Source organism: Astyanax mexicanus, unplaced genomic scaffold (assembly GCF_023375975.1).
Source record: "Astyanax mexicanus isolate ESR-SI-001 unplaced genomic scaffold, AstMex3_surface scaffold_71, whole genome shotgun sequence".
NCBI classification, from domain to species: Eukaryota; Metazoa; Chordata; class Actinopteri; order Characiformes; family Acestrorhamphidae; genus Astyanax; species Astyanax mexicanus.
In genome coordinates, this window is record NW_026040081.1 from 27,501 (window position 1) to 49,646 (window position 22,146).

Genomic DNA, 22,146 nt, shown 5'->3' on the forward strand with positions numbered 1-22,146 from the left:
TTCACTCTCAGCACTCTGTTCACTCTCAGCACTCTGCTCACTTTCAGCACTCTGCTCACTCTTAGCACTCAGCTCACTCTCAGCACTCATCTCACTCTCAGCACTCTTCACTCAGCTCACTCTCAGCACTCAGCTCACTCTCAGCACTCAGCTCACTCTCAGCGCTCTGTTCACTCAGCTCACTCTCAGCACTCTGCTCACTCTCAGCGCTCTGTTCACTCAGCTCACTCTCAGCACTCTGTTCACTCTCAGCACTCTGTTCACTCAGCTCACTCTCAGCACTCTGCTCACTCTCAGCACTCTGTTCACTCTCAGCACTCTGTTCACTCTGCTCACTCTCAGCACTCTGCTCACTCTTAGCACTCTGTTCACTCCCAGCACTCTGCTCACTCAGCACTCTGTTCACTCTGCTCACTCTTAGCACTCTGTTCACCCTCAGCACTCTGTTCACTCTCAGCACTCAGCTCACTCCCAGCACTCTGCTCACTCTCAGCACTCTGCTCACTCTCAGCACTCTGCTCACTCTCAGTACTCTGCTCACTCTCAGCACTCTGTTCACTCAGCTCACTCTCCGCACTCTGCTCACTCTCAGCACTCTGCTCACTCTCAGCACTCTGCTCACTCAGCTCACTCTCAGCACTCAGCTCACTATCAGCACTCTGTTCACTCAGCTCACTCTCAACACTGCTCACTCTTAGCACTCTGTTCACTCTGCTCACTCTCAGCACTCTGCTCACTCTCAGCACTCTGTTCACTCAGCTCACTCTCAACACTCTGCTCACTCTCAGCACTCTGTTCACTCTGCTCACTCTCAGCACTCTGCTCACTCTCAGCACTCTGTTCACTCAGCTCACTCTCAGCACTCTGCTCACTCTCAGCACTCTGTTCAATCTGCGGTGTGATTTTCTATTTATCACAGTGAAGGTAAATACAATTTATAAATCAGATTCTAAACTTCAGAACTTAAACAGCGCGAGCTCACTGTGACATCTAGTGGACACACGCGAGATACACATGTGGGCGGGGCTAGATGATGTCCGTGTGTGTGTGTGTGTGTGTGTGTGTGTGTGTGTGTGTGTGTGTGTGTGTGTGTGTGTGTGAGTGAGAGAGAGAGCTTTGTTGAACGCTGAAGTGGGACACTGGAGCGCGCGCAAGTGAACAGAGCCACGAGCCGCGGGGGGAGTGTTAGTGAGGATGAGGAGAAAACCGCAAAACCAGAACCAGAACCTTCATCACGTTCATCATCTCAAACCTGTGCAGGACAGTCCTGCTCTTCCAGATCTGCAAACCTCAAGATCAACAGACCAGAAGCTCTGATCTCAACAGAAGGTAAAGTTACAGGACACTACACCAGTACTATAGATCACTATAGTTTACTACAGGACACTACACCAGTACTATAGACCACTATAGTTTACTACAGGACACTACACCAGTACTATAGACCACTATAGTTTACTACAGGACACTACACCAGTACTATAGACCACTATAGTTTACTACAGGACACTACACCAGTACTATAGACCACTATAGTTTACTACAGGACACTACACCAGTACTATAGACCACTATAGTTTACTACAGGACACTACACCAGTACTATATATCACTATAGTTTATTACAGGACACTACACCAGTGCTATATATCACTATAGTTTATTACAGGACACTACACCAGTACTATATATCACTATAGTTTATTACAGGACACTACACCAGTACTATAGACCACTATAGTTTACTACAGGACACTACACCAGTACTATAGACCACTATAGTTTACTACAGGACACTACACCAGTACTATAGACCACTATAGTTTACTACAGGACACTACACCAGTACTATATATCACTATAGTTTATTACAGGACACTACACCAGTGCTATATATCACTATAGTTTATTACAGGACACTACACCAGTTCTACATATCACTATAGTTTACTACAGGACACTACACCAGTACTATATATCACTATAGTTTATTACAGGACACTACACCAGTGCTATATATCACTATAGTTTACTACAGGACACTACACCAGTACTATAGACCACTATAGTTTACTACAGGACACTACACCAGTACTATAGATCACTATAGTTTACTACAGGACACTACACCAGTACTATAGACCACTATAGTTTACTACAGGACACTACACCAGTACTATAGATCACTATAGTTTACTACAGGACACTACACCAGTACTATAGATCACTATAGTTTACTACAGGACACTACACCAGTACTATAGACCACTATAGTTTACTACAGGACACTACACCAGTACTATAGATCACTATAGTTTACTACAGGACACTACACCAGTACTATATATCACTATAGTTTACTACAGGACACTACACCAGTACTATATATCACTATAGTTTACTACAGGACACTACACCAGTACTATAGACCACTATAGTTTACTACAGGACACTACACCAGTACTATAGATCACTATAGTTTACTACAGGACACTACACCAGTATTATAAATTACTGATAAAGCTGAGTACTGACTTCTTTACGTTGTATTAAAGTATCATATCTTTAGTGATTCCTAGGAAAAGATATAATAAAATATAATAATTTGATGGGTGTGTTTACTTTAGTGAGTTAGTGTAGATTATGAGAGGAAGTGCAGGACTGTTGTGAAAATCATTAAGGGCTGATTGATTTTATAGGATAATTATAGAATATTAAACATTTCTATAGAAATTATTTTATATATTAATATTCTGTAGGTTTTCTGACTTCAGTCCAGACTGTGGTCACATGATCCGTCTGAGCTGATTTAACAGATACTGTGACTCTGATACACGAGTGCACGACTGTAGTGATGTGTGCAGTCAGGCAGAAGACACTCTGTCCCGCCTGCGGGAAATTTACACACACACACACACACACACACACACACATGCTTAGTGGACCGTAGCATAATAATTTAGTGTGTTTTATGTAATAGGACAAATGAACACATTATATAACATTCAGCTTTCTCACTCTCCTCACTTTCCTCACATCTCTCACTCTCCTCACACCTCTTACTCTTCTCACACCTCTCACTCTCCTCACACCTCTCACTCTCCTCACTTTCCTCACATCTCTCACTCTCCTCACACCTCTCACTTTCCTCATACCTCTCACTCTTCTCACACCTCTCACTCTCCTCACTTTCCTCACACCTCTCACTCTTCTTACATCTCTCACTTTCCTCACATCTCTCACTCTCCTCACACCTCTTACTGTTCTCACACCTCTCACTCTCCTCACACCTCTCACTCTTCTCACACCTCTCACTCTTCTTACACCTCTCACTCTCCTCACACCTCTTACTGTTCTCACACCTCTCACTCTACTTACATCTCTCCTCACATCTCTCACTTTCCTCACATCTCTCACTCTCCTCACACCTCTTACTCTTCTCACATCTCTCACTCTTCTTACACCTCTCACTCTCCTCACACCTCTTACTCTTCTCACACCTCTCACTCTCCTCACACCTCTTACTCTTCTCACACCTCTCACTCTCCTCACACCTCTCACTTTCCTTATACCTCTCACTCTCCTCATACCTCTCACTCTCCTCACACCTCTTACTCTCCTCATACCTCTCACTCTCCTCACACCTCTTACTCTTCTCACACCTCTCACTCTATTTACATCTCTCCTCACATCTCTCACTTTCCTCACACCTCTCACTCTTTTCACATCTCTCACTCTCCTCACACCTCTCACTCTCCTCACACCTCTCACTCTCCTCACATCTCTCACTTTCCTCACACCTCTCACTCTCCTCACATCTCTCACTTTACTCACACCTCTCACTCTTCTCACACCTCACTCTCCTCACACTTCTCACTCCTTTAACTCTCCTCACATCTCTCACTCTTCTCACATCTCTCACTCTCCTCACACCTCACTCTCCTCACACCTCTCACTATCCTAACACCGCTCATTCTGCATACATCTCTCACTCTGTTCACACCTTTCACTTTGCTTACACCTCTCACTCTGCATATTCTGTTTACTCTAATTATCCTGCTCACTCTTTGCCTTACACTGCTTACACTGCTCACTCTGTTTACACTACTTACACTTTTTACATGTCTCACTATTAACTCTGCTCTGCTTCAGGTTCTGGGTTTTATCAACTGCAGAACTGATTTGTAATGTGATGTGTGTGGGTTAGTGTGTGTGGGTGAGTGTGTGTGGGTTAGTGTGTGTGTGGGTTAGTGTTTTTGGGTGAGTGTGTGTTTGTGGGTTAGTGTGTGTGTGTGGGTGAGTGTGTGTGGGTGAGTGTGTGTGTGTGGGTGAGTGTGTGTGGGTGAGTGAGTGTGTGTGGGTTAGTGTGTGTGGGTTAGTGTGTGTGGGTTAGTGTGTGTGGGTGAGTGTGTGTGTGTGTGGGTGAGTGTGTGTGTGTGGGTTAGTGTGTGTGTGTGGGTTAGTGTGTGTGGGTTAGTGTGTGTGGGTGAGTGTGTGTGTGTGGGTGAGTGTGTGTGTGTGGGTTAGTGTGTGTGGGTTAGTGTGTGTGGGTGAGTGTGTGTGTGTGGGTTAGTGTGTGTGGGTTAGTGTGTGTGGGTTAGTGTGTGTGGGTGAGTGTGTGTGTGTGGGTTAGTGTGTGTGTGTGTGGACAGATGGTGTCTGGACTCCCCACAACACACTAATCTCATTAATGTGCTCCAGTCTGTGAGTGTGTGTGTGAGTGAGTGTGTGTGTACAGAGTTATAGAGAGGGGGAGATTTGTACGTGCGACTGAGATTGACCTGATTTTAGTAAAAACAGAGGGATTATTCTCTCTCTCTCTCTCTCAGTATAATCTCAGAGCTGAATGTGGGTCAGTGTGTGAATGTTTCTGGTTATATTCTCTCTTTTTCTAGTTCAGTTCTTCATGCGTTCCTGCAGGACTGATGGAACACAAGGCTTTGGGTAAACCCTTTACAGTTTCCAGACTACCAAAGTTTGGTTCTCGGCCTGTGAACCCCCCCGGCTCTCTGCCAAATGGTACCGTCCACTCTCGGCTGCCCCCCGAGGTCAGGAGCAGCTCTGGAAAGTTCAGTGGAGTGGTTCGGCCCTCGTCCAGCTCCATAAAGTATGGCAGCTCTGGCACGCCCCCAAATCAGGAGCTTCCCAGTGAGAAACGAGAGAATCGTGTTGTTCACTCTCCAGGATCTCGAGCGAACAAGAAACCTTACCCCTCACTAAAGACAGGAAACAGATCTGCCTCAACAGGAAGTCCAAAACCAGCACCTGAATCCCTGAGGTCCACCTCAAACACTAAAACCGGCTCTACCTCACCTTGTGGCTTTAAACTGACCCAGAATGGAACTGCAGACTCTATCGGTGGAGGTCCGAGACTCCAGAAGTCGAGAGATAATACGAGCTCCAGTAACGGCGTTCCTCATTCTGGCGGGATGGTGCGCTCACAAAGTTTCAGTCACTTCAGACAGCGTCTGCCTGGATCTTCAGCCATTCCACGATCCTTCTCCTTCAACAAGGCCGTAGAACTCGCCAAGCCTCTACCCAACACCCAGCTCTGCCCTGTTAGAATGCTGGGACTCAAACCCCCACAATGCATCAGTAGCAGTAGACTGGGTGTTGGCTTTGGGAAGAGTTTTACTGATCACTTATCTGCTAGAGCGCCTTTTTCAGGGTGTTCTACGCCCCCTAGTGGCTCAAAGAAACCTTCACTTTCCAGCAATGTGCTGAGGAAGCCCTTGTCTCTGAGCCACACACTGTCCCATGTGATCACTGCTAAACCACAGCGCCCACATGTGGGAGGGACGAACCAAGAAATAACCCCACCAGGGTCCGGTCCGGATGGTGAGCAGGTGAGTGTAGTGGAGACTGAGGGTGGAATCTAGGTTCAGGTCATTTATGCTGGCTAATGTCCATTCCTGTCAGGTAGCAGATCCGATACCAGATTGTTAGTTTGCATCAATGCTGGTCATTTTTTATGATTCTCGATCTGGTTTGATACCACAAAAAATGTATTTCAACACAAAAAAATCCAAAGATAAAGGTTAAAGTGTTATTTTCCATTTTCTTAGTAAAACACATACACCTTCCAAAAGTATTGGACTAGTGAGGCCGATCTCTTTATTTCTGCTGTAAACTGAAACATTTGGGTGTGATATTATAGATGAATATGAGACAAAAGATTCTAATTTGATTTTTTTATTTCCAATTTTTGTATTAACATCTGATACACAGTTTAGAAAAAGCATCTTCTGTCTGAACCCAGACCCACCCATTATTCTTATGAGTAAAAGTATTGACTGCTACTGTCAGGTTTTGTTGTTCAGAGTTCTGATACATTAATTATTCAAACAGTAAATAAACAGTTCTGAATGTCTGAACGCTCAGTTTTAGATTTGGGTTTTATCTGTACAGACTGAGCTTTTCTAGTTAGAGGAGTAACCAGTAACATGAAAACCAGAGAGCTGTGAGTCTGTGGGTGAAAAACAAGCAGCTGTGAATATAAGAAAATATAGAACCATTAGACCACAAATACTGTCTAGTATAGCCAAAACAACCGATTAGAATGTCCTGAAGAATAAAATAATAACAGATATTGAACAGGTAGACCAGGAAAAGCCACAGCAGTTGATAAAACAGAAACATTGTAAATTCATGTAAAGAAAAAACATGAATTAACTGTTAGTGACATCAGCAACAACCTCCAGAGGACAGGAGTGAAGATTACAATCTACCGTTCACTTCATGAACTAAAGTACAGAGAATTTACCAAAAGATTAAAATAATATTAAGAAGGTGAAAAGGAATACCAGGCTGGAATTTACCAAGAAGTACAGAGACAAATGTAAAGTAATGTTTAATGAACTCAGAAATCCACAGAAACATTTTATCTGTCAGTTTAAAGAAAGATGGAACCAAACTGATGGGAAGATCCTTCATCATACAGAAAGATAAAAACCCAAAACCCACTGCAGAACTACAGAGGAGATCATCAGGGGTAAGAAATAAAAGGTTTTAGACTGAGTTAATAAATCTCCAGACCTAAACTCTATAGAGCGTTTTACCTGCTGGTAGACTGCAGGGAGTAAACCCCCCCACCCCCCCTCAAACAATCATGAACCTGCAAAAGCATCACTATAGAAGAATGTAGAAGATTAGTGACGTCAGTGGATCACAGACATCATGCAGTTACTACAAGAAAATAATATGTATCTTAAAGGTCACCTTCCGCGAAAATCCGATTTTTCTTGTTTTTTGTGGAATACAGTAGGTCTCTCCGAGTTGAATGTGTACACCTGCACATTAAACTGTTTTGCAGCCCCCATTGTCTGCAGGAGCTAAGCAAAGAAATCCCCCCTCCCCCCTCCGAAAAACGGGTGAATTTTGAATTATCTTTCTGCCTACGTAGGCAGAAACTCACAGACCAGCCCACCTTGGCTCGAGAAACTCCCAGAGGCGGAGCTGAAGCGACGCAACATCACCGCTCATCAGTTAGGAGGTGGGAGGCAGTGAGCGGCAGAGCGGTGGAGGGGCGTCGCAGTGCTCCTAGCCAATCAGAGGAGAGATATTTGCATTCTGTTTGCATGTATGAATATTCATGAGCAAAGCTGGAATCCGGTCATTTTGGACACACCCCTAAAACAGTCCATTAAAAAAGAGCTATACAGAGACACCTGAGCACTTTTTTTTTACAAAAACGGCTCACATGTCATTCATTCATACTAGAGACCACAACTAGACATTTTAAAATGAAAGAAAAAACGACGGAAGGTGACCTTTAAGTTTTATTTACTTTTGATCTTTTTAGTTTATCTGTTCCAATACTTTTGTTCAAAAGAAAATTGTTCAGACAGAAGGTGGTTCTTTTAAACAGTGTATCAGATCCAGATGTAAATACCTGGAAATAAAAACTGAAATGTTCAATGCCCATCTGCCTAAAACATAAATAATTATTGCAAATTGTAATAAACAAGTTGGAATTACTCTTTGAAAGATGTTTTTTTTAATAACACAATACTGTGTTCTGAAACAGAATCACATGATGCAGCATGTCAACAGTGGTTCCCAGACTGAACATTACAAACATTCACACCAAAATTACAAGCTAATATTAGACTTTCTGAACACGATTCACTAAAAATAACCGAAACATTACAGATGATCAACACTGTGTACTGATCTGTGTTTGAAGTGTTTAGATCAGTTTGTTCCAGATGCTTCTGATCACCATTTCCATTCTGATCTCTGATTATCTGATTCCTGGTGCTTTTGGGTTTACCTTCCCTTTCTTTCACTCGAATCCCCTAATGATTCTGCTCCCATCAGTTCTGGAGGAATCTGCTGTATCTCCTGTATTTATAATGGCTGTAGTTTCAGTTTCTTTTGGTACGAGGAAACTTGTTTTTTACTGTGCACAAGACAATAAACTCTTTGAATCTTAAATCTGGTACCAAAAAAGAACAGGTCATTCTTTTAGAACTTTGGTGTCAACATGGAACCACAGCCTCGGTTCCCAAGACTACAGTCAGGTGTTTGATTTGGGGTTATTTAGGGTGAAGCTGAAAAATTGATTGTTTTTTTGTATTTGTTTTGTTCAGTTTGGGAAATCGTCTCCAGCTGACGTTCCTGACGGATCAGAGGAAATGTCTGTTTCTTCTGCTTCCTCAGATAGAAACTATACCTGTGAGGACTTTGATCACATGGGTAACCAATCACACAACAGTATACCTAACAACAGGCATCTGGCCACACCCACGCTGACACACCTTCATAAAATCCCTGCATTAGGAATAAAATCATGATTAATTATCAGATTATATTCTCAAAATTGTAACAGATTAAAACTGATTAAAATTTAATTACATGACTGAAGATAATATTTCATAAAATAAAGTCTGATGTCTGATTCTGTCTGTAGGTGGCGCTGTGAGCTTTTCCTCTCTGGAGCTCTCGCCCTCCAGCTCTGGAGGAACATACATATGGGACGAAGAGATGATGGAGCCACTCGGACACAACACACACTCAAACACACACACACACATTGACACACACAACACACACTCACAGCACTGCAGCTGCAGCATCTTGAGCAGAATGGTGAGTGTTTACACATCTACACAACTTCTGGATGAGCACAATATCATATCAGTTTTTCAGTTTTATTTTTATTGGTCAACATAACATTTTAACTAAATGGAAATATTCACTCTGTCAAACGAGCGGCGGGAAAATCTGATTCATCAGTTCAGATCTGCTCCACCCGAGGCGTGAACATTCTAGAGTGGGTGTGGCTAAACTGAAAATGTTAACTGATAGAACTATTATCGTCCTCTTATCTCTCGTGAAATATTATCTTGTCTCACTGATGAAGTCACAGAATGAGTTTATAGCTGCAGCTACTCATCCTCTTTCAGGACGGAGAGAAAAATCATGTGTTTGATCTGCAGAACGACAAGATACTGACCACGGATCATCCTCAGAACAGAGCATCATACAGAGGTACACACACACACAAACATATACACACACGCTAACACACACACACTAACATATACACACACGCTAACACACACACACTAACATATACACACACGCTAACACACACACACTAACATATACACACACACACACACACACACTAACATATACACACACACACACACACACACACTAACATATACACACACACACACACACACTAACATATACACACACGCTAACACACACACACTAACATATACACACACACACACACACTAACATATACACACACACACACACACTAACATATACACACACACACACACACACACTAACATATACACACACACGCTAACACACACACACACTAACATATACACACACACACACACACTAACATATACACACACACACACACACTAACATATACACACACGCTAACACACACACACACTAACATATACACACACACACACACTAACATATACACACACACACACACACACACACTAACATATACACACACACACACACACTAACATATACACACACACACACACTAACATATACACACACGCTAACACACACACACTAACATATACACACACACACACACACACTAACATATACACACACGCTAACACACACACACACTAACATATACACACACACACACACTAACATATACACACACGCTAACACACACACACACTAACATATACACACACGCTAACACACACACACTAACATATACACACACACACACACACACTAACATATACACACACGCTAACACACACACACTAACATATACACACACACAAACACACTAACATATACACTCACAGACACACACGCTAACACATTCTAAAAAAACACTCTAATACAGAGACACATATACACACTCACAAACAGTCACTCACAGTGTGTGTGTGTGTGTGTGTGTGTGGCAGAGGAACCCCAGTGGAGAAACAGCAGAGAGAACCATTTACAGAACCACAACTGGTATATTTTAATCCATATTCCCAAAATCCACATTCTGTTGTCCATTCTCGCCATTATCCAATTCTACTTCCTCACACTCTCTCTCTGTCTCTCTCTCTCTCTCTCTCTCTCTCCATCTCTCTCTCTCTCTCTCTCTGTCTCTCTCTCTCTCTCTCACTGTCTCTCTCACTGTCTCTCTCACTCTCTCTCTCCATCTCTCTCTCTCTCTCTCTCCATCTCTCTCTCTCTCTCTCTCCATCTCTCACTCTCTCTCTCTCTGTCTCTCTCTCTCTCTCTGTCTCTCTCCATCTCTCTCTCTCTCTCTCTCTCTCTCTCTCTGTTCCAGGCTGTTGCTGTTGGAGGGTTTTAATGGGTCTCCTGAAGTTCAGTCAGGTGGTCACATGGTGGCGCTAGAGGAGTGCTCTGTGGAGCAGATGCTGGAGGAGTGCTCTTCAGTAAAAGCTCAGCTGCTGCAGCTCCAGCTTCTGCTGCAGGTAAAGACTCTCAGATTTAATTAGATATTTTTAAACGAGCCAATAAATCACCAAAGCCTAAACCCGAAATAAAGCATAATTCACCATTAACGTGCTTTAGCCTGTGTGTGTGTGTGTGTTTGTGTTTGTGTGTTTGTGTGTGTGTGTAGATGGAGGAAATTGACGTTGGAATGAACAGTAAAGAATGGAGTGGAGTAAATAGCGTCCCTTCCTACCAGGTCATTATATCCCTCTGCTTTATTTTACTCTATTTTAATTTAACCTATCAAATTTATGCAATTTATTAATTAAATAGTTAGTGAAGTAAGTGTTGCTTTTTTTTGTCAAAATCATATTGATGTGTTTTTAGAAGAAGGATATTCTGAAGGAAGTGACATCAGTCAGGGAGGATCTGAAAAACAAAGACGAAATTACTAAACAACAACGACGACAAAAGCTTCAGGTAAAAGTCTCCAGTATAGTGATATACACTGAGGAGGCGGGGTCTGTATGTATAGTGATATACACTGAGGAGGCGGAGTCTGTAGGTATAGTGATATACACTGAGGAGGCGGGGTCTGTATGTATAGTGATATACACTGAGGAGGCGGAGTCTGTAGGTATAGTGATATACACTGAGGAGGCGGAGTCTGTAGGTATAGTGATATACACTGAGGAGGCGGGGTCTGTAGGTATAGTGATATACACTGAGGAGGCGGAGTCTGTAGGTATAGTGATATACACTGAGGAGGCGGGGTCTGTAGGTATAGTGATATACACTGAGGAGGCGGGGTCTGTATGTATAGTGATATACACTGAGGAGGCGGAGTCTGTAGGTATAGTGATATACACTGAGGAGGCGGGGTCTGTATGTATAGTGATATACACTGAGGAGGCGGGGTCTGTATGTATAGTGATATACACTGAGGAGGCGGAGTCTGTAGGTATAGTGATATACACTGAGGAGGCGGGGTCTGTAGGTATAGTGATATACACTGAGGAGGCGGGGTCTGTAGGTATAGTGATATACACTGAGGAGGCGGAGTCTGTAGGGATAGTGATATACACTAAGGAGGCGGGGTCTGTAGGTATAGTGATATACACTGAGGAGGCGGAGTCTGTAGGTATAGTGATATACACTGAGGAGGCGGGGTCTGTAGGTATAGTGATATACACTAAGGAGGCGGGGTCTGTAGGTATAGTGATATACACTGAGGAGGCGGAGTCTGTAGGTATAGTGATATACACTGAGGAGGCGGAGTCTGTAGGTATAGTGATATACACTGAGGAGGCGGAGTCTGTAGGTATAGTGATATACACTGAGGAGGCGGGGTCTGTAGGTATAGTGATATACACTGAGGAGGCGGGGTCTGTAGGTATAGTGATATACACTGAGGAGGCGGAGTCTGTAGGTATAGTGATATACACCGAGGAGGCGGGGTCTGTAGGTATAGTGATATACACCGAGGAGGCGGGGTCTGTAGGTATAGTGATATACACTGAGGAGGCGGAGTCTGTAGGTATAGTGATTTTGAATGATCTCTGTTTCTCAGGATGAATCACACTCAGGTGTTAAATGGGTTAAAGGTCAGAGAGTTGATAAACTTACAGAGACGCCCTGGAGGCCCACCCACCCTGTGAGCAACTTCCTGTGTGTGTGTGTGTGTGTGTGTGTGTGTAAGAATGTGTGTGTGTCTGTGTGTGTGTGTGTGAGAATGTGTGTGTATGTGAGAGAGTGTGTGAGTGAAAGAGTTTTGTGAGTGAGTGTGTGTGAGGTTCAGGTGTGTAAGGTGTTGAGGTGAGGAAGGTGTTGAGGTGTGGAAGGTGTTGAGGTGTGGAGGTGTGGAAGGTGTGGAAGGTGTTGAGGTGTGGAAGGTGTTGAGGTGTGGAAGGTGTGGAAGGTGTGGAAGGTGTTGAGGTGTGGAAGGTGTTGAGGTGTGGAAGGTGTTGAGGTGTGGAAGGTGTCGAAGGTGTTGAGGTGTGGAAGGTGTTGAGGTGTGGAAGGTGTTGAGGTGTGGAAGGTGTTGAGAGTGTTGAGGTGTGGAAGGTGTGGAAGGTGTTGAGGTGTTGAGGTGTGGAAGGTGTTGAGGTGTGGAAGGTGTGGAAGGTGTTGAGGTGTGGAAGGTGTTGAGGTGTTGAGGGTGTTGAGGTGTGGAAGGTGTGGAAGGTGTTGAGGTGTTGAGGTGTGGAAGGTGTTGAAGTGTGGAAGGTGTGGAAGGTGTTGAGGTGTTGAGGGTGTTGAGGTGTGGAAGGTGTGGAAGGTGTTGAGGTGTTGAGGTGTGGAAGGTGTTGAAGTGTGGAAGGTGTGGAAGGTGAGGATGGTGTTGATTAAATTCTGATTGTTGTTTTATTTGCAGCTTCAAAAATTGCATCCCTCCCGACCTCCAGAATCCTCAACAACTTCAGGAACCTTCAGCAAGTTCAGCCTCCATCGGGGTCCTCAATAAAACCACAGACTCAGGGTCCGCCCCCAGGCTACAGTCTCCGCCCACTCTGCACACACACACACAATCACATGAACACATCCACACACTAACACAAACACACACTGACACACTCTCACACACACACTCACACACGTGCAATCACATAAACACATCCACACACACTCCTTCTTGGTTCTTCTCTCTATGATCACTGTAATATAAAAATTACAGCAGATTGGACTCTTGAATTCTGACTCTTATTTATATATAATTTTTGTTTCATTTGCAATAATTAGTTGTTATTGCTGCATTTATTTATTGTTATTTGATGTGGGTGATTTGACTGTTTTTTTCTTGCTTTATTAATAAACTTTATTGTGTTATGTTTTATATTTACTGTGTGAAAGTTCAGATATAAAGACCATCAGGGTTCTGCACTGACCCTCACTTATAATAAAGATATACTGATTAATTAATGTATTAACAGATTGATTTACTGACTGAAGAGGTGAAGAGTATATAAGAAAAACCTGCAGAAGGTGAAGAATGAAGAGAATGTGAAAACTGGAGAGTGATTTGGGGAGAGTGATTGAGGGAGAGTGATTTAGAGAGAGTGATTAAGGGAGAGTGATTTGGGGAGAGTGATTAAGGGAGAGTGATTTGGGGTGAGTGATTGAGGGAGAGTGATTTAGAGAGAGTGATTAAGGGAGAGTGATTTGGGGAGAGTGATTAAGGGAGAGTGATTTGGGGTGAGTGATTAAGGGAGAGTGATTTAGAGAGAGTGATTAAGGGAGAGTGATTTGGGGAGAGTGATTTGGGGAGAGTGATTAAGGGAGAGTGATATGGGGAGTGTGATTAAGGGAGAGTGAATAAGGGAGAGTGATTTGGGGAGAGTGATAAAGAGAGAATAATTTGGGGAGAGTGATTTGCGGCGAGTGATTAAGGGAGAGTGATTAAGGGAGAGCGATTTGGGGAGAGTGATTTGGGAAGAGTGATTAAGGGAGAGTGATTAAGGGAGAGCGATTTGGGGAGAGTGATTTGGGAAGAGTGATTAAGGGAGAGAGATTAAGGGAGAGTGATTTGGGAGAGAGATTAAGGGAGAGTGGTTTGGGGAGAGTGATTAAGGGAGAGTGATTTGGGAAGAGTGATTAAGGGAGAGTGGTTTGGGAGAGAGATTAAGGGAGAGTGGTTTGGGAGAGAGATTAAGGGAGAGTGGTTTGGGGAGAGTGATTAAGGGAGAGAGATTAAGGGAGAGTGATTTGGGGAGAGTGATTTGGGAAGAGTGATTAAGGGAGAGTGGTTTGGGAGAGAGATTAAGGGAGAGTGATTTGGGAAGAGAGATTAAGGGAGAGTGATTAAGGGAGAGTGATTTGGGAAGAGAGATTAAGGGAGAGTGATTAAGGGAGAGTGATTTGGGGAGAGTGATTAAGGGAGAGTGGTTTGGGAGAGAGATTAAGGGAGAGTGATTTGGGGAGAGTGATTTGGGAAGAGAGATTAAGGGAGAGTGATTAAGGGAGAGTGATTTGGGAAGAGAGATTAAGGGAGAGTGATTAAGGGAGAGAGATTAAGGGAGAGTGATTTGGGGAGAGTGATTTGGGAAGAGTGATTAAGGGAGAGTGGTTTGGGACAGAGATTAAGGGAGAGTGATTTGGGAAGAGTGATTAAGGGAGAGTGGTTTGGGGAGAGTGATTAAGGGAGAGTGGTTTGGGAGAGAGATTAAGGGAGAGTGATAATGGAAGAGTGATTAAGGGAGAGTGATTTGGGGAGAGTGATTTGGGGAGAGTGATTAAGGGAGAGTGATTTGGGAAGAGTGATTTGGGGAGAGTGATTAACTTGCGAGTATTATAGAGTTAGGAGATCTTATGTTTCAATACAAATATCCATATTTGACGCTACTTATTAATAATGTAACGCAAAAACAAAAAGTGTATAATATATTTATAAATCAATTATCTGTCCCACCTCTACTGAACAGTACATAAAAGCAGTACATCTGATCAGGTAATATGTGTAATATTGGGTTTACAATTCAGTAATGCTGACAATTTTAAAACATTAAACTCCAGATATAAACATTTTAAAATACAGTTATAATCCCATTAAATTCCAGTTATAAAGCTTTTAAATTTACCTTTACAGTCTAAAACCTGTTTACTGGAAAATAAAACTGAAATATACATGTAAGATTTCTTAGCATTTTTAGGAAAACACATCATTCTAATTCCTAAAATTAAAGGAAAGTTCTGGTCAAGGGGTTAATTAACATTTTTATTTAAGTTGTGCTCTTAGGTAGTGAGGACTCGCTCTCGGGCTCCATCTAGCGGTAATGTCTGATATAACGGGGGAATCCGCTGATTTATCCTCCTGTACCCCAGGAGGCGGTAAGAAGCGGCCCCGACAGCCTCTATCCCAAAAACTACAGCTCCCATGAGGCTGTGCGGCGGTGTATAGGCGGAGTGAGGAGGTGAGGAGATTCAGATGTTTAAACTAAGCTGTTTGTTTGTGATTTCGGAATAAATAGGCGGGTTTTGAGGGACGTGGCTGATTAAAGTTGGGAGTTGTTGGTTTAAATGTTCATTATTAAGAGTTTTATAATATATACAATGTGTAGTTTAATAGGTAGCGTTAGCTGCTCTCAGTGAGGAGAATCAGACTGTAAATAATATAGAATAGTTCGATAAGGCATTTTTACTGCACTGAATTTGTCATATGGTTAATAGCAGAGCTTAACTTTATAATGTAATCCTGTGTGTGTTTGGGAGAGGTAATTCTTCTTCTTCTTCTTCTTCTTCTTGTCATTATTATTATTATTATTATTATTATTATTATTATTATTATTATTATTATTATTATTATTATTATTATTATTAATCAAATGTAGCATGGCAGCACAGTTCAGTGGATGTTTGGTCCAGAGAATGTTGGGTTCAGTTGGTGGTGGGGTTGTGGTGGAGGAAGGTGGAGTAGTTTAAGTGTAATAGTCTGTTTATATTTAGTAAAGTCTGGTATCAGTTCTATTAAATGATGCTGTTATTTATATTATTAAATGATGCTGTTATTCATGTTATTAAATGATGCTGTTATTTATATTATTAAATGATGCTGTTATTTATATTATAAAATGATGCTGTTATTCATGTTATTAAACGATGCTGTTATTCATGTTATTAAATGATGCTGTTATTTATATTATAAAATGATGCTGTTATTCATGTTATTAAACGATGCTGTTATTCATGTTATTAAATGATGCTGTTATTTATATTATAAAATGATGCTGTTATTCATGTTATTAAATGATGCTGTTATTTATATTATAAAATGATGCTGTTATTCATGTTATTAAATGATGCTGTTATTCATGTTATTAAACGATGCTGTTATTCATGTTATTAAATGATGCTGTTATTCATGTTATTCAATGATGCTGTTATTCATGTTATTCAATGATGCTGTTACTTATATTGTTAAATGATGCTGTTATTTATATTAATAAATTATGCTGTTATTTATATTATCAAATGATGTATGTTGTTATTTGTATTTTAAAATTATGTTGTTATTTATATTATTAAATGATGCTGTTAATCATGTTATTAAATGGTGCTTTTAGATCCAGAAGCAATTTTTGGGTGTGATGTCATAGGTCATATTTGCTACCACATTTTTTGATTATTTTTCTCCCTTTTCTCCACAGAATCTGCAGGAGGAGGAGACAGGCTGAGGTCAGGTGATCAGAGATCAGGACTTGAGCATTAATGTAAGAAAATGACGTTGAGAAGCTCCAGCGCATCTTCAGAATTTCTCCACACTGAACCTTCCGGCACAGGAATGCAGAACGATACAGTCCAGAGAACCTATCAGTGCTCCGAGTGCGGGAAGAGCTTTAAGCGGCAGACCTATCTCAGCACTCACCAGAGAATTCATACTGGAGAGAAACCGTACCAGTGCTCCCAGTGCGGAAAGTGTTTTAGCGTTCAGAGCAATCTGCAGATACACCAGCGCACTCACACTGGCGAGAAGCCCTACCAGTGCTCCCACTGCGGGAAGAGCTTCACCGTCCTGAATAACCTTCAAAGACACCAGCGGACTCACTCCGGCGAGAAGCCGTACCGCTGCTCCGACTGCGGGAAGAGCTTCGCCAGACAGAACCATCTCCAGCTCCACCAGAGGATTCACACCGGAGAGAAGCCATGCTCCTGCCCGGTTTGTGGGAAAAGCTTCACCAGACAGAATCACCTCCTGCTCCACCAGCACGTTCACACTGGAGAGAAACCGCACTGCTGCTCGGACTGCGGCCAGAGTTTTAGAGACGGAGGCAGTCTCCGAACACACCGGCGAATTCACACCGGGGAGAAACCGTACGACTGCTCCCACTGCGGAAGGAGCTTCACCAGGGCTGGTCATCTGCTGCTACACCAGCGCATCCACACCGGAGATAAGCCATACTACTGCTCAGAATGTGGGCGGAGCTTCAGACATTCAAACACCTTAAAGACACACAAGTGCATCTTCAGGGAGGAGCAGAATAACGACACCTGTAGCTGATTTGGGTTTAAGGTCCGATGTGTAAACGATCCTCTACCAGATCACTGCGATCAGGTTCTGATCTACCTGAGATGTTTTACAGGATTTTTAGAATTCTTATATTACGAATAAAAATCCTCCCCAGAACTGTTCAGCTTTATTGTGTGTGTTACATTGTGTATGTGTGTTTGAATGTGTGTTAGATTGTGTGTGTGTGTGTTAGAGTGTGTGTGTTTAAATGTGTCTTTGAGTGTGTGTTAGATTGTGTGTGTGTGTGTTTAAATGTGTCTTTGAGTGTGTGTTAGATTGTGTGTGTGTGTGTTTAAATGTGTCTTTGAGTGTGTGTTAGATTGTGTGTGTGTGTGTTTAAATGTGTCTTTGAGTGTGTGTTAGATTGTGTGTGTGTGTGTGTGTGTGTGTGAGAGAGAGAGAGAGTAGTAGTCTGTTCTGTTCTGAAGCTCTTAGAATCATTAACTCAGGTGAATGGATTGTACAGGAAAATGATTCTGTATTGTAAAGTTTTTTAATAAAGCGCTGCAATCTAGTGTCTAGTTTGAGTTCCTACAGTTACTGTTTGTTCTGACTTTTTTAATCAAAGTTCATTCACACAAATAAACATTTATTACAATACAAACATGTCCATTTTGTTCTTTTGAACAAAAATAACTGTACCCCTGACGTGATTTTTCATCACATATTCACCATGGACAATAATAACATACATAAGTCTCCTGTTTTGGCTGGGAAACTACTGTATTTTACCCCTTTTTCCCACTGTCCTCCCATATTAGTACTTTCCTGTAAATTTTCCATATTTCATTATAATATTTATGAGGAGACAGGACTCTGACTGCTGTGTGAATGGGAAATCTCTTAATGTCAATCGCAGTGCCAATTCAAGAATAAAGTTCCGCCTTTTTTTTGTGTGACCAATTTTTTTATTCGTTTTGATACCATTAGTAATTTTACAATAATTCAACATCACAAAGAAGAAACAAACAGCAACCAAACCCACCCTCCCCATCCCCTTGGTCAGAGGAAGGAGTTTGGCCTATGATGGCTTTTGTGGCACGAAACTCAGCAGTGGATGTTGTTGGTGCCAGTTAGACAACATACTGCAATTTCAGACCTCTGAGCGGTCGGGGGAAGGAGTTTGGTCTACGATGGCTAATGTGGCACGAAACTCCGCAGGCAACCCCGTAGGTGCTAGTTGGACAACATCCTGCGATTTCAGACCTGTAGGTGGTCGGGGGAAGTAGTATGGCCTACGTTGACTTCTGTGGCACAAAACTCAGCAGGTAACCCCGCAGACAACCTTTGAGGTGCCGGTTGGACAAAATATTTCGATTTCAGATCTCTGGGTGGTCGGAGGAACAAGTTTAGCCTACGTTGACTTATGTCACACGAAACTCTGTAGGCAAACCTAGAGGTGTAATATGGACAACATAGTGCGATTTCAGTCCTCTGGGTGGTCGGGGGAAGGAGTTTGGCCTATGTTGACTTCTGTGGCAGGAAACTCTGCAGGCAACCTTAGAGGTGCCAGTTGGAACACATACTGCGATTTCAGACCTCTGGGTGGTCGGTAGAAGGAGTTTGGCCTACGTTGACTTCTTAGGCACGAACCTCTGACGGCAAACCCAGGGGTGTCAGTTGGACACCATACTGCGATTTCAGACCTCTGGATGGTGGGGGAAGGAGTTTGGCCTATGTTGACTTCTGTGGCACCAAACTCTGCACACAACCCCAGAGATGCCAGTTGGACACCATACTGCGATTTCAGACCTCTGGATGGTCGGGGGAAGGAGTTTGGCCTATGTTGACTTCAATGGCATAGAACTCCGCAGGCAACCACAAAGGTGCCAGTTGCACAACATACTGCGATTTCAGACCTCTGGAAGATCGGGGGAAGGAGTTTGGTCTACGTTGACTTTTGTGGCACCAAGCTCTGCAGGCAACCCCAGAGGTGCCCGTTGGACAACATATTGCAATTTCAGACTTCTGGATGGTCGGGGGAAGGAGTTTGGCCTATGTTGACTTCTGTGGCACCAAACTCTGCAGGCTACCCCAGAGGTGCCAGTTAGACACCATACTGCGATTTCAGACCAGTAGATGTTCGGGGGAAGGAGTTTGGCCTACGTTGACTTCTGTGGCACCAAACTCTGCAAACATCCCCAGAGGTGCTAGTTGGACAACATACTGCGATTTCAGACCTATAGATTTTTGGGGAAAGGAGTTTGTCCTATGTTGACTTCAATGGCACCAAACTCTGCAGGCAACCACAAAGGTGCCAGTTGCACAACATACTGCAATTTCAGACCTCTGGAAGGTCGGGGGGAAGGAATTTGTCCTACGTTGACTTCTGTGGCATGAAGCTCTGCAGACATCCCCAGAGGTGCCAGTTGGACAACATACTGCGATTACAGACCTCTGGGTGGTCGGTGGAAGGAGTTCGGCCTACGTTCACTTCTGTGGTAGGACACTCTGTAGGCAACCTCACAGATGCCAGTTGGAACAGCTACTCCAATTTCAGACCTCTGGGTGGTCGGTGGAAGGAGTTTGGCCTACGTTAACTTCTGTGGTAGGAAACTCTGTAGGCAACCTCACAGATGTCAGTTGGAACACATACTTCAATTTCAGACCTCTGGATGGTCGGTGGAAGGAGTTTGGCCTACGTTGACTTCTATAGCACGAAACTCTTATGTCAACCCCAGAGGTGCCAGTTGGACACCATACTGCGATTTCAGACCTCTGGATGGTCGGGGGAAGGAGTTTGGCCTACGTTGACTTCTGTGGTAGGAAACTCTGTAGGCAACCTCACAGATGCCAGTTGGAACACATACTTCAATTTCAGAACTCTGGGTGGTCGGTGGAAGGAGTTTGGCCTACGTTGACTTCTATAGAACGAAACTCTTATGTCTACCCCAGAGGTGCCAGTTGGACACCATACTGCGATTTCAGACCTCTGGATGGTGGGGGAAGGAGTTTGGCCTATGTTGACTTCTGTGGCACCAAACACTGCACGCAACCCCAGAGATGCCAGTTGGACACCATACTGCGATTTCAGACCTCTGGATGGTCGGGGGAAGGAGATTGGCCTATGTTGACTTCAATGGCATCGAACTCCGCAGGCAACCACAAAGATGCCAGTTGCACAACATACTGCGATTTCAGACCTCTGGAAGATCGGGGGAAGGAGTTTGTCCTACGTTGACTTCTGTGGCATGAAGCTCTGCAGGCATCCCCAGAGGTGCCAGTTGGACAACATACTGCAATTACAGACCTCTGGGTGGTCGGTGGAAGGAGTTCGGCCTACGTTGACTTCTGTGGTAGGACACTCTGTAGGCAACCTCACAGATGCCAGTTGGAACAGCTACTCCAATTTCAGACCTCTGGGTGGTCGGTGGAAGGAGTTTGGCCTACGTTAACTTCTGTGGTAGGAAACTCTATAGGCAACCTCACAGATGTCAGTTGGAACACATACTTCAATTTCAGACCTCTGGATGGTCGGTGGAAGGAGTTTGGCCTACATTGACGTCTATAGCACGAAACTCTTATGTCAACCCCAGAGGTGCCAGTTGGACACCATACTGCGATTTCAGACCTCTGGATGGTCGGGGGAAGGAGTTTGGCCTATGTTGACTTCTGTGGCACCAATCTCTGCACGCAACCCCAGAAATGCCAGTTGGACACCATACTGCGATTTCAGACCTCTGGATGGTCGGGGGAAGGAGTTTGGCCTATGTTGACTTCAATGGCATCGAACAAAGGTGCCAGTTGCACAACATACTTTGGCCTATGTTGACTTCAGTAACACGAAACTTTACAATCAACACCAGAAGTGCCATTTGGACAACATATTTAAATTTCAGACCTCTAGGTTGTCAGGGGAAGGAGTTTGGCCTACGTTGACTTCTGTGGCACGAAACTTTACAGGCAACCTCAAATGTTCTATCCGGACAACATATTTCGATTTCAGACCTTTTGGTTGTCGGGGGAAGGAGTTTGGCCTACGTTGACTTCAGTAACACGAAACTTTACAAACAACAGCAGAAGTGCCATTCGGACAACGTATTATGATTTCAGACCTCTGAAAGATCGGGGGAAGGAGTTTGTCCTATGTTGACTTCTGTGGCATGAAGCTCTGCGGGCATCCCAAGAGGTGCCAGTTGGACAACATACTGCGATTACAGACCTCTGGGTGGTCGGGGGAAGGAGTTTGGTCTACGTTGACTTTTGTGGCACCAAGCTCTGCAGGCAACCCC

General features: G+C 43.4%; 2 protein-coding genes across 4 annotated transcripts; both read left to right on the top strand.

Moving 5' to 3' along the window:
• The first annotated feature begins 1,038 nt into the window (after positions 1-1,038).
• LOC125798653 (serine-rich coiled-coil domain-containing protein 2-like) lies at positions 1,039-13,837 on the top strand. 3 transcript variants are annotated; one of them, XM_049474191.1, is made up of 10 exons: positions 1,039-1,329; positions 4,896-5,846; positions 8,592-8,697; positions 8,912-9,090; positions 9,441-9,492; positions 10,428-10,479; positions 10,805-10,952; positions 11,102-11,170; positions 11,302-11,394; positions 13,289-13,837. In XM_049474191.1, exons 2-10 carry the CDS (start codon positions 4,926-4,928, stop codon positions 13,376-13,378), a joined length of 1,710 nt encoding a protein of 569 aa, XP_049330148.1. In that variant the 5' UTR covers positions 1,039-1,329; positions 4,896-4,925; the 3' UTR covers positions 13,379-13,837. The 3 variants fall into 3 exon arrangements, with proteins under 3 accessions (XP_049330148.1, XP_049330147.1, XP_049330149.1); XM_049474190.1 differs by having other exon boundaries at positions 1,041-1,329; positions 9,408-9,492; XM_049474192.1 differs by lacking the exons at positions 11,102-11,170; positions 11,302-11,394 and having other exon boundaries at positions 1,042-1,329; positions 9,408-9,492.
• Positions 13,838-15,018: 1,181 nt separating this feature from the next.
• Positions 15,019-18,031, top strand: LOC103036033 (gastrula zinc finger protein XlCGF7.1-like). The gene is made up of 2 exons (XM_022663438.2): positions 15,019-15,821; positions 17,055-18,031. Exon 2 carries the CDS (start codon positions 17,126-17,128, stop codon positions 17,903-17,905), a length of 780 nt encoding a protein of 259 aa, XP_022519159.2. The 5' UTR covers positions 15,019-15,821; positions 17,055-17,125; the 3' UTR covers positions 17,906-18,031.
• The last annotated feature ends 4,115 nt before the right edge of the window (positions 18,032-22,146 follow it).